The sequence below is a fragment of the Triturus cristatus genome, chromosome 8 (assembly GCF_964204655.1).
Source record: "Triturus cristatus chromosome 8, aTriCri1.1, whole genome shotgun sequence".
NCBI classification, from domain to species: Eukaryota; Metazoa; Chordata; class Amphibia; order Caudata; family Salamandridae; genus Triturus; species Triturus cristatus.
The window spans coordinates 202,394,634-202,409,827 of record NC_140591.1 but is presented as its reverse complement, the minus strand read 5'-3'; the positions used below and the strand labels follow the sequence as shown (position 1 = coordinate 202,409,827).

The 15,194-nt window shown below is 47.0% G+C and overlaps 1 protein-coding gene across 6 annotated transcripts in view; it reads left to right on the top strand.

Annotated features, from left to right (window-relative positions):
- Window positions 1–11,816, top strand: part of ITSN1 (intersectin 1) — a 1,732,490-nt gene extending 1,720,674 nt beyond the window's left edge. For all 6 annotated transcript variants that reach the window (XM_085621357.1, XM_085621360.1, XM_085621358.1 and 3 more), the window contains one exon: window positions 8,124–11,816. In XM_085621357.1, coding sequence (XP_085477483.1) covers window positions 8,124–8,272 — 149 coding nt within the window. In that variant the 3' untranslated portion in view covers window positions 8,273–11,816. The remainder of the gene's footprint in view (window positions 1–8,123) is intronic.
- Window positions 11,817–15,194: the final 3,378 nt, after the last annotated feature.

Genomic DNA, 15,194 nt, shown 5'->3' with positions numbered 1-15,194 from the left:
ACCCAGGACAGTGCATTCCAATTCTTGGTGAAACTGACTGGCAACTCATTATTCGAAGCATTCATTTTCTTGACCTCAGATGGATGAACTGTGGAGTAGGCTCTGAAAGGATTCTGACCACTGTCCTACAGGTTATGGAAGGTTCTTTAGAGCTGAATGCAGACATTGAACAACTAGTTAGGGGCTCATCAGCCATGTGTAGCTTGGTTCCAGTGATACAGTGTGCCACCCTAAGTGGGACATCTATACCCAGACGTAGGCACATGCACACTGGGTCACTGGAACCAAGATATACCCAGCTGATTAGCCCAAATCAGGGCAAAACCAGTCCTCGGCTGCTTGTGTTCCAGTTCAGGGAGGACTGACCTGTCAGTTGGGGTTCTACTGTTCCATTTGGAGCAGGGTAAAGACTGATTTTCATATGACTGGGTCCAAATTGAGATGACATGGTGGGTAAAAAATATCGATGGACTGGGATGCGGCCAGAAGTAATTACCTGTGCCTTAAATTAATTCAAGCATTCCATCCATCACTTTTTGTACACTTTGGGGTCCCCGTCACTCACAGCATGTGTTCCTCTGTTATGGCTGTATCTCCCAGTCATGTGTGCCTGGAAGGTGAGCGCCACTAGAGTAACAGGAAAGTAGGGGGCAGACCGTGCATATAAGAAGTGAATAGCCAGTAATATCAGAATTACTACTTACGCTCCTGTTACTCGGTGAGTTACGTTAAATTATTTTGGGTGGAGAAAGAGCAAAGAGAATTAGAACATCCATTGTCTCTGGGACTTTATTGAAAATCAACGTGATGCAAAAATATCCAAACCACTAGTTTTAATCGTGCATTTTGAGTAATATTGTTAAACTATAAATAGGTTGAATGCTTTAGAGATTTACTAATCTGAAAGTTTGCACCTAAAATGTGCATCTGACCACAATGACGCTATAATGATGTCAGTTAAATGTAGCTTCCTTCTCAAATATACTAGTTCTCCCCAAGGACAAGATAAATAACACCTCTCTGCCAAGCTTTATGGTAGACCTTCATCTAACCATCGGTGGCTTACAAGTATACATACTATCATAGTCACTCCAAATCACAGTTGTTGTTATATTTTTCCCAATGTGCTTGTTAGCAGCAAAAGTGATTGTCTCATAATAGGTTGCCGAGGAGGTGGGCAGCAAATGATGATGCTCCATAGGGACAACAATGCAATGAGGGCAACCCTAGGCTGACATTGTATTACATCTTTAACTCATTTCTGGTGTAAAGTAGGTTTTCCAGTGTTCAACCAAATGCTAGTAAATTCATCTCATCGACTTTAAAGTTTAATTCATAACTTCTTTTGAGAGTTTTCCTCTTTCACATGCACTTTATGAGATGCTGAACCCGCTCTAGGTTCTGTCCAGGAATGGTCTGTTTCAGTCACCACTGCTTTGTAATTTTTTGATTTAACTTTTATTTTGTTTGTCCAGAGAAGTGGCTAGGAGGAAATATGTTGTTCATAGATATTATGTGATTTACTAAAAAGCAGAAAGTCGAAAATATAAACAGAAGATCACCTGTGGCTTGTTTGTTTTATTCAGACCTATACAGTGTTTTTTCTTGGTTAATCATATCATCTGAAGAAACACATAGTGATAGATTCCTTACCTTAGAATTACCCCCAGGCGTCAGACTGGACCCGGAAAGTTTTCGTCAGCAGTACCCCTGCGCATCGGTAGGTGGCGTCATGCGGCTCCGCGTCCGTCATTGGCGTTGTGGTCGCCGAGATGACAAAGCGGGCGCTACTTAGACGCCGCTCACGCGTGCTGAGGTCAGTTCTTTCTTTTTCTGCGCCAGCAAGCGCAGATCCGGGAAGAGCAGGAACCCCCAGTCAATTTTTGACTGACGTTTTGAGGCATTTTTGTCTATTTTTACATCGAGTCTTCGACTCCTGGTGCAGTTAGGATGCTTGGTTTTAAGTCCTGCGAGGACTGTCACCGTATGATGTCGGACGGACCCGCACCGTGTGTGTCTTTTCTGCCTGTTGTGCGACCACAATCGTGCCCTGACTGCCGGGCCATGGCGCCGAAGTCTTTGCAGGAGTGGTCCCGAAAGCTGCTGGAGGCCCGGCAGTCGGCTCTGTGCCATTCGAGGTCCTGTTCCCGTGAGAGGTCGAGGGACCGTGTGCAGAGTCTTCACCATCGGTCTTCGGGATCAAAGTCTTCGCACCCGGGGTCAGGTAAGGCAAAGCACAAGAAGTCGAAGAAACGCCATCGTTTTTCGACTTCCCTTTGACGGTCGCGCGATGCGGCTGAGGGTGCGGGTGGTGCCTCCCCAGCGGCTCTGGCGGTACCTACGGTGTCGCCTCCGGCCTACCCGCCTTTCCCAGGTCCGTCGGCGACTCCGGCCCAAATACAGGAATTCCTGTCGGCCATGGCTCGCCTCTTTGGGCCGCCGGGTCCCGCTGGTGCGCCTTTGGGCCCCGCGATCCCGACTGGGGGTCCTTTCATCGCAGGTGGCTCCGGCCCTGGCGTCGCTACCGGCTCTGGCCTCAGTGCCCTGGATCCCGGTCGACGCCGGTTGACGTTATAACACCTCCACCGACGTTGACCCCACCGGCACCACTTCCGATGTCGCCCGCTCCTCGGAACGACGCCGACCCCGGTTTCAGCCCCGAAGTGGGCGCGGTGTCGATCGATGCCATTCTCGACGTTGCTCAGGGATTTCTATCCCATGTCTCTGCTCCTTATTTTAGGCCTGTTGAACGGCCAGAGGAGGAAGGGGAGGACTGGGAGGGGTCTGAGGACCCTCTCGCAGCTGATTGCGAGTATGAACAGGACTGGGCAGAGGAGTAGGGGGAAGCCAGTGGTCTGGATACCTCACCAGACCTTGGCATGCTGTCTCCTCCTACAGTGGCTATGGAGGAGGATGCTAGTTATGCTGTGGTGTTGCGTAGGGCGGCCGAGGCCCTACACCTCGTGTTCCCTACTGTGGCTGTCAGGACTAACCTCCTGACAGTAGTGCTTCAGCCAGCAGCTACTTCTGTGGAGCCACTGCTTCCCTTCAATGAAGCACTTTTTTTCGTTCTTTTCCAGGCCTACAACAGGGGCTCCTGTGGATAGGAACATGGCCCGATGCCATCGCCCGGCTCCGGGTGACCCCATTTTCCTCTCCCAACACCCCAGTCCCGAGAGCTTGGTTGTCCAAGCCTCCGCTTCCCCAACTGTCTTCCTTTCCGCACCACTGGATAGGAAATCCAAGAAAGTGGACCAGTTCGGAAAGAAGATTTTTTCTTCCGCCAGTTCTGCGCTGCGGTCCTTGAACACCGCATGCCTCTTGGGCCGTTATTTCCTCTCTGTGGGATACGGTGGCGTAAGTGCTGCCTCAGTGTCCGGAGGAGGCCCGAACAGCTCTCTCCCAGGCGGTTGCAGAGGGGAGAGACGCAGCTAAGTTCATGATTCGTTGTGGCCTAGACACCACCGACTCACTGGGCAGATCGATTGCAACGATGGTGGCGGTTAGACGCCACGCCTGGTTGAGGACAGCTGGATTTTCGGGGGATGTTCAAAGCACACTTATGGACATGCCTTTTTACGGCCGTCGCCACTTTGGGGACAAAGCAGACAGCCCGTTGGAGCGGTTTAAGGACTCACGGGCTACGGCCAAGTCCTTGGGACTCTCTGCAGTCCACCCTCCTCCGCCTTCTGCTGTTCCCTCCTTTCGTGACACCGGAAGGGGCGCCCCGCAGCATTCGCAACAGAGCCACAAGCCTGCGCAGCAGCAATCCCAGCGCACCCGCGGACGCAGGTTCCGCTGTGACGGACCGAGGGGCCAGCTGGCAGGTCAGTCCACCTCCACCCCAGCCACTACTGCCATCAAACCTTCCTAGTCCGAGCTTTCAGGCCCATCAAACGCAAGTGGGCGGCATGCTTCGCCATCACCTCCCCCACTGGCGCACCATCACATCGGACAGGTGGGTTTTAGAGATAGTTTGAAGGGGCTACTCCCTCCCCTTCGAGACTACTCCTCCAGCCATGCCACCTCGGTACCACCGCATGTCGGGGGATCACTTGGTGCTTCTTCAGCAGGAAGTTGCGGCCCTCTTGGCCAAGGGGGCCATTGAGCGCGTTCCGACGCCAGAAGTAGGTCATGGTTGTTATTCCCACTATTTTCTGGTGCCAAAGAAGGACAAGGGCCTGCGCCCTATCCTAGACCTCCGAAACGTCAATCGCTTCCTCTGCAAAGAGAAGTTCAAGATGCTCGCTTTGGCTCAGGTCTTGTCTGCTTTCGATCCGCAAGACTGGATGGTAGCGCTGGACTTGCAGGATGCTTACTTCCACATCCCAGTCCTGCGGGCCCAACGACGCTACCTATGGTTCATGGTAGGCCACAAGCACTTTCAGTTCACCGTGCTCCCTTTTGGCCTTACTTGCGCCTCTCAGGTGTTCACGAAAGTGATGGCGGTGGTCACAGCTGCACAGATCAGGGGTTTCAGTCTTCCCCTATCTCGACGAATGGTTGTTGAAGGCGGGCTTGCCCCAGACAGTCGTCTCCCACCTCCAGACTATGGCTGACTTCCTGCATTTGCTGGGGTTCTCGTTCAACGTGCCAAAGTCGCACCTGATTCCCTCTCAGAAGCTCCTCATCATCGGAGCGGTTCTGGACACGGCGCAGTTTCGGGTCTATCTTCCCGAACAGCAAGTCTGGGATATTCGGGCTCTGATTCCGATCTTTCAGCCCTTGTCCCTGTTTTTAGTCAGAGTGACCCTGAGGCTGCTGGGCCTCATTGCCTCCTGCATCCTGCTGATCGATCATGCCAAATGGCATATGCAGACTCTGCAGTGGGACCTGAAGTTCTAGTGGGCGCAGCATCAGGGGAACCTGTCCGATCACGTCCAGATCTTGGAGACCACTGCACGACAGTTGCAGTGGTGGCTCATGAACCGGCATTGGGTCAACGGCAGATCCCTCTCCCTTCCCCAACTGGAGTTTACAGTGGTGACGGACGCGTCCCTCCTGGGATTGGGTGGCCACATGGGAGAGGCAGAGATCAGAGGCCTCTGGTCTCCGGCGGAGTCCAAGCTCCATATCAACCTTCTGGAGCTTCGGGCGATCCAGCTTGCACTGAAGGCATTCCTTCCCTCTATCAAGTAGAGGGTAGTGCAGGTGTTCACAGACAACACCACCGTCATGTGGTACTGCAACAAGCAAGGCGGGGTGGGGTCGTGGACCCTATGTCAGGAGGCTCTGCGCCTCTGGACATGGCTGGAACATCAGGGCATTTTCCTGGTGGTTCAATACCTGGCAGGTTCTCTGAACGCCAGGGCGGATGAACTCAGCCGCAGGTGCATGATGGAGCACAAATGGCATCTTCACTCTGAGGTGGCGCAAGGTCTCTTTCAGCAGTGGGGAGAGCCTTGGTTAGATCTATTCGCCACTGAAGAGAACGCGCAATGTCAGCAGTTCTGCGCATTGGAATTTCCAAGGCGGCACTCGCTCGGCGACGCTTTTCGTCACAAGTGGAGTTGGGGTCTGTTGTACGCCTTTCTGCCTATACCACTTCTGCCCAGAGTGCTGAAGAAGATCAGGCGTGACCGGGCACAAGTCATTCTTGCGTCCCCGGACTGGGCTCGAAGAGTATGGTATCCCGAGCTACTCAGTATGAGCATCGATCCTCCGATCAGACTGCCTCTGCGGGCATTTCTTCTGTCACAGCAGCAGGGGACGGTCCTCCACCTGAACCTGTCCAGTCTCCACCTCTTTGTGTGGAGATTGAGCGGCGGCAGTCGATTTCTTTCGACTTGCCTCCTGAAGTTTGTGATGTCATTCTGGCAGCCAGGCGTCCTTCCACTAAAGTGGTATATGCCTGTAGGTGGAACAAGTTTGTGGCATGGTGCACAGCAAAGGCTGTGCATCCCTTTGCTGCCCCTCTTTCAGAAGTCCTTTTGTTCCTTCTTTCTTTGGCCCAGCAGGGCTCTGGTCTGGGCACTATGAAGGGCTACCTTTCTGCTATTTCGCCCTTTCTCAGGCTCCCTGATCAGCCCTCTCTTTTTCAGGTCCCCTTTTGTAAATAGATTTCTCAAAGGCATTACACACCTTTTTCCTCCTATTCCTTTATTTATGCCACAGTGGGACTTGAATCTGGTTCTTACATTCTTGATGTGCACTCCCTTTGAGCCCCTTGACAACTGTCCTCTTCGTCTCTTGACCTTGAAAACTGCCTTCCTGGTGGCCATCACCTCCGCTAGGCGAGTGAGTGAGCTCCAGGCTCTTTCTTGTAAGCCTCCTTTTCTATCGGTCCATCCGGACAAGGTTGTGCTCAGGCCCCGTCCTTCCTTTTTGCCAAAAGTTATTACGGCCTTTCGCATTGTGCAGACTATTACCTTGCACACCTTCTTTCCACCTCCGCATCCTTCCAGTGAGGAAGAGTGGCTCCACCGTCTGGGCCCAAAACGTGCGCTCTCATTTTATCTCAACCGCACACAACCCTGGGGGTCCCCAAAGCCTACTCAGGGGGTCCGCCACTGCTTATATAAAATTAAACAATACAAGATTATTACAGTAAATCTACATAAAAAACTAAATGTAAAATTAGAAATATTAAAATTCTCTCTAAATGTGAAGGATTTTGAAAATTTGAGGCTAAAAATTAAGTTGGTATCCTTAGCATAATTTGTGGTAGCAGCACAAGTACAGTAAGCAGAATGTAGTATGGATAATTGATTACCTCAATTGTAGCACTGGTATGCATAGACAAAAAGAGAGCATGCTTTAAGCACAAGATAGAGAAAGTGATAGAATCTAGCATATTACTTCACATTTGAGAAATAAAACCACATGTTCAAAACCTTCCCATTAAAGTGAAGATTTAGATTTTTGTATATTTTTTGTTTGTGAATTAAATACAGGATTTCATAATCTTTGTTCGAGCTATACTTGTTTCTGTAGTTTTGTGTATTGCTTTGAGGTTCAAGTTGAAGAAAGTGCTTAGATCGAGGACACCTACATCCAGTAGTGATTATGTGTGGGGGTAGGCTTGGCTTCTAGTAGTGATTCAGTGGGGGGGTCCCCGGCTTCCAGTAGGGATTCAGTGGGGGTCTCCATAAGTCGAAAGTTTAAGAACCGCTGACTTAGAGCAATGTGATGATATGCAACTCATTGCATCTGAGTAGTGAATTGTGAGGAAAGGAGCATGCTCTCAACCCGCTGGGTGGTAGTTACTATTGATCGTGCATCAAGCTGGCTGTCTCAACAGTGTCACTTTCTGGGAGACGTTTGGTGAGAATGTTCTGCTTCTTGGGAGATGATTGTACTCCACAGGCGTCCTGAGCTGGTGTCTCAACAGTGTCACTTTCTGGGAGACGTTTGGTAAGAATGTTCTGCTTCTTGGGAGATGATTGTACTGCACAGGCGTCCTGAGCTGGTGTCTCAACAGTGTCACTTTCTGGGAGACGTTTGGTAAGAATGTTCTGCTTCTTGGGAGATGATTGTACTCCACGGGCGTCCTGAGCTGGTGTCTCAACAGTGTCACTTTCTGGGAGACGTTTGGTAAGAATGTTCTGCTTCTTGGGAGATGATTGTACTCCACAGGCGTCCTGAGCTGGTGTCTCAACAGTGTCACTTTCTGGGAGACGTTTGGTGAGAATGTTCTGCTTCTTGGGAGATGATTGTACTCCACGGGCGTCCTGAGCTGGTGTTTCAACAGTTTGTGTCAAGACTACAGATGGATGAAAAGGTGCAATGCAGCCTTAATTATTTTAAGGAAGACATTAACCAAAAAAACTTCTTAGAAAAACAGCATCGGTTTGTGGGTTCAGTAAATTGCAGTGGCTATGGCTTTGAATGACAACCTATGGAATTTGTTCATTTTTATTGGACATAAGAGACTTCAGGTGGATGCTCAAGGTTTTAACAGTTGAATGAATACGACCAGGCCGCCCATGCTGAAGTGAAATGACATCTTTAAAAAGTGTCCTGTGTTGTTAATACTTTTGAGGATTGAGAAAGACACAGCGTCTACATTCTACATCCAGGCTGAAATTAAAATGAATGCTTTCTTCTGAAAAAGTCTTAAGTAGATATTGAGATACAAACAAGGCACGCATAGTAATGTAGTTTCTCTTTTGTTTCTTTTTCAGACTTTTTGGGTCGAACAGAAATCCGTGTTGCGGACATTAAAAAAGACCAGGGCTCAAAGGGCCCTGTCACCAAGTGTCTCCTCCTGCACGAAGTGCCAACCGGAGAAATAGTAGTTAGGTTGGATCTGCAGCTGTTTGACGAACCGTAGGCGGCAATGCATAGAGGGACATCAGCAGACGTTCCTCTTCAAATAGAACTGTTGCCCATTGTCTGCAAGAGGACATCAAAAGAGGAAACAACACCCGTTGTCACCAGAAATATTTTTCATAAAACCATAACTCCCTTTTTTTTCTTTTTTTTTTAGGAAAATTGTCTTTTTTATGTGGATGTTTGGGGCCATTTTCAGAATATGTTCTAGAAGTAGCAGAGATGTAATGTATTCCCTAAGGATGGACATTTAGCAATGGACATAGGCAGCTACTTCTATGCAAACCTTCTCCATATTCTGTGTTGGTTTATCTCTTAGATGCAATGTTACTATTAAAGGTTTCTGGGGAAGGTTCAACAGGAATGTTCCCGTTAAAGCGATACACTGTAAAATGGCGCATATTAACTGCTGAGGGATGCTCTGATTTTTAATTGTCTAAAACCGTTCCAGTCATTTAAAGAATCTACTTGTTAGTAGGTTAGAGTGTGATAGGAGCTTACTGTAAATTATAGTATGGTATTTTTCATAAGTGGGGTTGCATTTCAATACATCAACACGCTCTTTGTGTGAGAAAAAAAAAATCAAAAAATATCAAATATTTTCTGTGACTACTAAAGTATATATGTCACCTCTGCCACATTTTAACGTTTTTACTTTGTTGGAGTTGTACTGTATGTGCTGTCAGTGGTACCCACAATTGAATAATACTGAAGCTACAAGGACTGCTGCTCACTTCGCTGGACGTTAAGGGATAGTGCGGAGTCCAGGTACGAACAAGCGACCACTGCCCTCGCGCAGGAAGCTGATTTATACTTGTAGATGTCAGTCACTACTTTGTTGATTTTACAGTAGCTTAAATATATGTTTGCACCGTTGGCTTCGATAACCTCGTTTACAAAAGAGATAAAGGGATAGACATGACAATAGGCCATGCCTTTTTAAAATAATACAAATGACTACTAACAAAACAGCTCATAAGGTTTGTATGCTTATGAAAATTATGGTTAGTTCAAATGAGGCAAAATCCAAACTTCGGTACCCATTCCTACTTGGTGTCGAGAGTATCTGCCAGGCTTCTGGGTGTCGCAGTTTATCCGCAGTGTGCAGGCTGGAGACCGTTCCTACAATAACCACAGCATCAACACCAGGGTTGTGCCTCTAGTTACAAAACCATGAATGTTGGGGTCGTGCCTCCAATGACAACAACATTAAGGACAATGCTGTGCCTCCATTGATGACTGCATGAAAGCTAGGGTCGAACCTCTATTGTTAACAGCATGAAGGGTGAAGTTGTGCCCCCGCAACAGCGTGAGGGCTGAAGTTGTGCCCCTGCAACAGCATGAGGGCTGAAGTCGTGCCCCTGCAACAGCATGAGGGCTGAAGTCGTGCCTGCCACGATTATGTTGGCAACTCCAGACATTGATTCTGAAGTAGCAAGTTTTGAGGAGCTGGTCTAAAGATGTATTTGTTGGTGGTTTCCAGAATCTCTCATGCTACCACATTTGATGCATTGTCTTGCCATCTGCAATTCCTGGTACTATCCTCTACTCTTACATAAAGGTTTGTTTGGCAGTGTCTAAACATTGGAGAGCTGTGCAGCCCCACAGTAAACAGAAAGGGGCATTCTTCGCTAACGATTTTAATGTTATGAAGTAACTTTTGGGAGCTGTACGGTAGACTCTCTTCTTCGCCAGGTAGGTCCAGCATGTGTCAGTGAGAGCTGAAAAGCATTAGACGCTGATCAATACCATAATAAAGAAAAATAAAAAAAGGCCAAGCCAGCCCTATTCATGTTTTATAGCTAAGATACCATGGATATCCAAGAATGATCTTTGAGATACCACAGTTGTCCATTGTTGATAGCTGGAATACAATGCATATCCACTGAGAGACCATGGTTATCAATGCTTTGTCATTAAAATAACCCGGATATTCATGGTTGATCATTGAGATATCATTGACATCCATGATTGATCTCAGATATACAACGTATGTCCATTAGTGATCACGGAGATCTCGCGCTTAACCATTGTTAATAGCTGAGACTGCACGGGTATTATGGTTTATCAGTTGAGATACCACGACTATCTGTGGTTGATCACTGAGATACCACGGATATCGATGCTTGACACAACAATCCATGGTTTATCCCCGAGTTACCATTGAGACACGTAATTTGTCCATAAATGTAAGAATGAGTCAGGATTCCGCTCTTGCTACAGTAAGAACACACGCCGTGGTTGTCGGTAGGCACGTAATAAACTGACCCTTGGTGTTGAAAGCCGCTCACTCACAACCCATTATGCTGCACATGGTTCCAGAATAAAAAGCACTTTATTGCTAAACCTCAGCCACATAGAGTAGAACAAGACCACGGGCAATAACACATCTGTCCAAGTTAGTCTAACATTCCTTTTCATGAATTCTACAATTGGCTTGTGAGGGTCAGACAGGAATGTGACGATCATTTTTTTAAGAAATAGGGCATATGCAGGAAACATTGCATAAATGGGTTGTAGCAATGCAATTTGCATAATTTCTACCAGTGCTTAATTTCTACCATCGCTTTCACGCTTTTTTTAATGACTTTTTATTCCTGTTCTTTCAAAATGTAGGCATTACCGGCTAATGCATCTACTCTGGCTCTTTCAACACACATATTTTATCTCATTAGATCATTGCCTGACTGTTATCCGCTCACTGCCATATTTTTGTAATAATTTTGTTAAAAAATTTGTTTTGTCCAGTCAGTTGAAACGTTTCCATTAATCTTGTGTTTTTTTATGTATTATTTATTGGCATGTTCTGCTACGGTACTAACTTTTTCCTCTCATCAGCACATAACTCTGTGTATATCTGGTGTGTTTGATATTTTTGGCTTCGAGTTCTGCACAAGGGGCCAGATTATGTTGTACAAGTTTAGAGTCGCTAGTAGGAAACTGAATCTGTACCTGTGTGTTTTCATAACAACCACTGTTGTACTATATTTGTACGAGATAGAAAACGTTTACATTTCATACTTAACCGCTTAACTATTAATTTATAAAGGGTCGTTTTGAATTTTGTATGAGAGACTAGCAAAGGGAAGGAGATACAGTTCTTTATTTTCCAGGATTTTGCAAAGGCTGAAATGGTGTTGGCAGGCATTCTGCGCAGTCCGTGGAAATGTCTTCTGAGGAAGTGATGGAGCAAAGATGGGCAGCGCCGGTTTGCACCATAAACAATTTCTAGCATTTTGTACCTGGTGTCCTGCCTTGTTTACCTGACGTTCTAAAGTCTTATTAAATTTGCCCTTCTAATTTTAATTTCGAATGCTCAATGGGGCCAAACTTTTAATATGATTTCTAATAAATGCTACGCATGTGTGTTTTTTTTCCAAGCCCTGGCCAAAGCCGAAAAGTATTCCACATTTTTTAATGTCATTAATAAACGGTACTGTCTGTCCCATTGCAAATATAAATACATTCTATTGAATATAATGTACATGAAAGTTTGTGTTATGGTAGGGAAAAATGTTGATTAAATCTATTAGTGAAGCACATTACATGTCGGTCTTCTGTCCGTGTTCTTTCAAGGGTTCCATGTGCAATCTGTTGCCTGGATAGATGTGACATGCCTTTCTTGCCTCATGAGGGGCAAGAAGCCCCATGTAGATAAGAAAGTAAAGTAATGTGTTTTCATTTCCTGAGAGAAATGCATGCTTCATCCATGCTTCACCGGTACAAAATCAATAATGTCCCACTCTTATTCCAATACCAAAATCTTTGCGGTTGCAATGACCAAAGTCTTCATATGGAATCATTTTTGAGTTTTGTTGCGTTTTATAATATATCATACATCATATCACATATCTACCAGCTCTTTATGACTTCATGGGGACTGCACCAGGTAAGAGAAACTAAGGCCCTTTCGTTAGTTCCAGTGCAGCTCACTGACTTAAAATTGATATATGTTTTGTATGTATGTTTATTTTGGTATTTCTAAAACCGCTACCTATCTGTCTAGTAAAGGAGTGTTGTACATGGGGGCAAGCCCTACTGGGGATGCCCAGGGGAGGAGGGACAGATAATGCAAGGGGTGAGAAGTTAGCCTGTCAGAGGTAATGTCCCTTGAAGGGGTGAGTTTTCATTCTGTGTCCTGAGTTGCAGGAGAGTTGGTGCTGTTCTAGCTTAGATGGGGATGTTGCCCTATGTCCTGGGGACGTAGGCTGAGAAAGCTTGTTTTCTTCTTCCTGCGGTGTTTTGCCTCTAACCTGGCTATGTTGGAGTTCTTAGTTTGGCATTCGCTTTCAGATATTATTAGTTTGTTACCTAGGTAAACAAGGCTCTTGGTGTAGAGGGCCGTGACACTGATGCAGCCGATCGTGAAGCTAATACGGGCCTGCAGCAGGAGCCAGTGTAGATCTTTTAGCATAAAGATTATGTTGTTGGATTTCTTCAGCCTCTTGATGAGCCATGCTGCTGCGTGAAGGATGCTTTTCAGCTAATTGGATGTTCTCATTGATGCCATTGAGTGGGGAGTGGCCTCAATCTAGGTGGGAGAGTACTAGGACTTGATCTGTCATTCTGAAGTTTTCTCCTGGAAGAAAAGGTTTCACTTTTTGGGGAGTGAAGTTGGAACCAAGCTGTTTTAAACTTTTTGGCAATGTGTTCTTTGAGTGAGTGGTACAAGCCAGTGTAAATTATAGGGATGTGGACTGTTCTGCCAGTTGGGGTGTGAAACCTGTTAGGTTTAAGTTGGGGAGTCATGATTGAATCAGAGAAACTGTGGTATTGTTGGCAAATGGGAGGGATTCAGTCTTTTTGGGGTTAAGTATCAGGTAGTTTATTGACGTCCAGATGTTGAGTTCAAGAAAGGCTTTGAATCTCCCTATTTGGGAAAAAGGGGGTGGTGATGGACAGAGTTTCTGAATGATGCAGAATACTCTTACCAAGTCAAGAGATCATGGTTTTAATCCATCACCGTTTTTTAGCTCACTGCACCATCCCAGCTCAGAACCAGGCTACATGCAAATTAGTCTGTACCTGTCCCAGTGCATGATGGGAACAGGGCAAACCAAACTACCAAGCCAATTCTTATACTGGGAAGGAAACAAGCTTCCGGGGACCGGTTTCTGGCATCACAGCCTTCGTCGGCCCGGCTTGCCTGAATCCTGATGGTGCAATGAGCAAGGGACTCACGTCTGAGCATACCCTCCCACACTGAGTGTGGATAAATTCGATTTGGGAAAAAGGGGGTGGTGATGGACAGAGTTTCTGAATGATGCAGAATACTCTTACCAAGTCAAGAGATCATGGTTTTAATCCATCACCGTTTTTTAGCTCACTGCACCATCCCAGCTCAGAACCAGGCTACATGCAAATTAGTCTGTACCTGTCCCAGTGCATGATGGGAACAGGGCAAACCAAACTACCAAGCCAATTCTTATACTGGGAAGGAAACAAGCTTCCGGGGACCGGTTTCTGGCATCACAGCCTTCGTCGGCCCGGCTTGCCTGAATCCTGATGGTGCAATGAGCAAGGGACTCACGTCTGAGCATACCCTCCCACACTGAGTGTGGATAAATTCGATTTGGGAAAAAGGGGGTGGTGATGGACAGAGTTTCTGAATGATGCAGAATACTCTTACCAAGTCAAGAGATCATGGTTTTAATCCATCACCGTTTTTTAGCTCACTGCACCATCCCAGCTCAGAACCAGGCTACATGCAAATTAGTCTGTACCTGTCCCAGTGCATGATGGGAACAGGGCAAACCAAACTACCAAGCCAATTCTTATACTGGGAAGGAAACAAGCTTCCGGGGACCGGTTTCTGGCATCACAGCCTTCGTCGGCCCGGCTTGCCTGAATCCTGATGGTGCAATGAGCAAGGGACTCACGTCTGAGCATACCCTCCCACACTGAGTGTGGATAAATTCGATTTGGGAAAAAGGGGGTGGTGATGGACAGAGTTTCTGAATGATGCAGAATACTCTTACCAAGTCAAGAGATCATGGTTTTAATCCATCACCGTTTTTTAGCTCACTGCACCATCCCAGCTCAGAACCAGGCTACATGCAAATTAGTCTGTACCTGTCCCAGTGCATGATGGGAACAGGGCAAACCAAACTACCAAGCCAATTCTTATACTGGGAAGGAAACAAGCTTCCGGGGACCGGTTTCTGGCATCACAGCCTTCGTCGGCCCGGCTTGCCTGAATCCTGATGGTGCAATGAGCAAGGGACTCACGTCTGAGCATACCCTCCCACACTGAGTGTGGATAAATTCGATTTGGGAAAAAGGGGGTGGTGATGGACAGAGTTTCTGAATGATGCAGAATACTCTTACCAAGTCAAGAGATCATGGTTTTAATCCATCACCGTTTTTTAGCTCACTGCACCATCCCAGCTCAGAACCAGGCTACATGCAAATTAGTCTGTACCTGTCCCAGTGCATGATGGGAACAGGGCAAACCAAACTACCAAGCCAATTCTTATACTGGGAAGGAAACAAGCTTCCGGGGACCGGTTTCTGGCATCACAGCCTTCGTCGGCCCGGCTTGCCTGAATCCTGATGGTGCAATGAGCAAGGGACTCACGTCTGAGCATACCCTCCCACACTGAGTGTGGATAAATTCGATTTGGGAAAAAGGGGGTGGTGATGGACCACCCTGAGTGGGAAGGGTATGCTCAGACGTGAGTCCCTTGCTCTCCATGCCACTGGAATCAAGCTATCCTGGCTGACGAGGGCTGAAAGCCCGAAACCGGTCCTAGGATGCTTGTTTCCAGTCCAGGGAGGACCTGGCTTGGCAGTTCGGGCTGGACTGTTCCCATGGGGCACAGGGTCAAGACTGATTTGCATATGGCTGGGTTCAAACTGGAATGGCATGGTGAGCAAAAAAACGATGGATTTAGGCCCAGATCTCTGTACTGGGGTGAATGTAT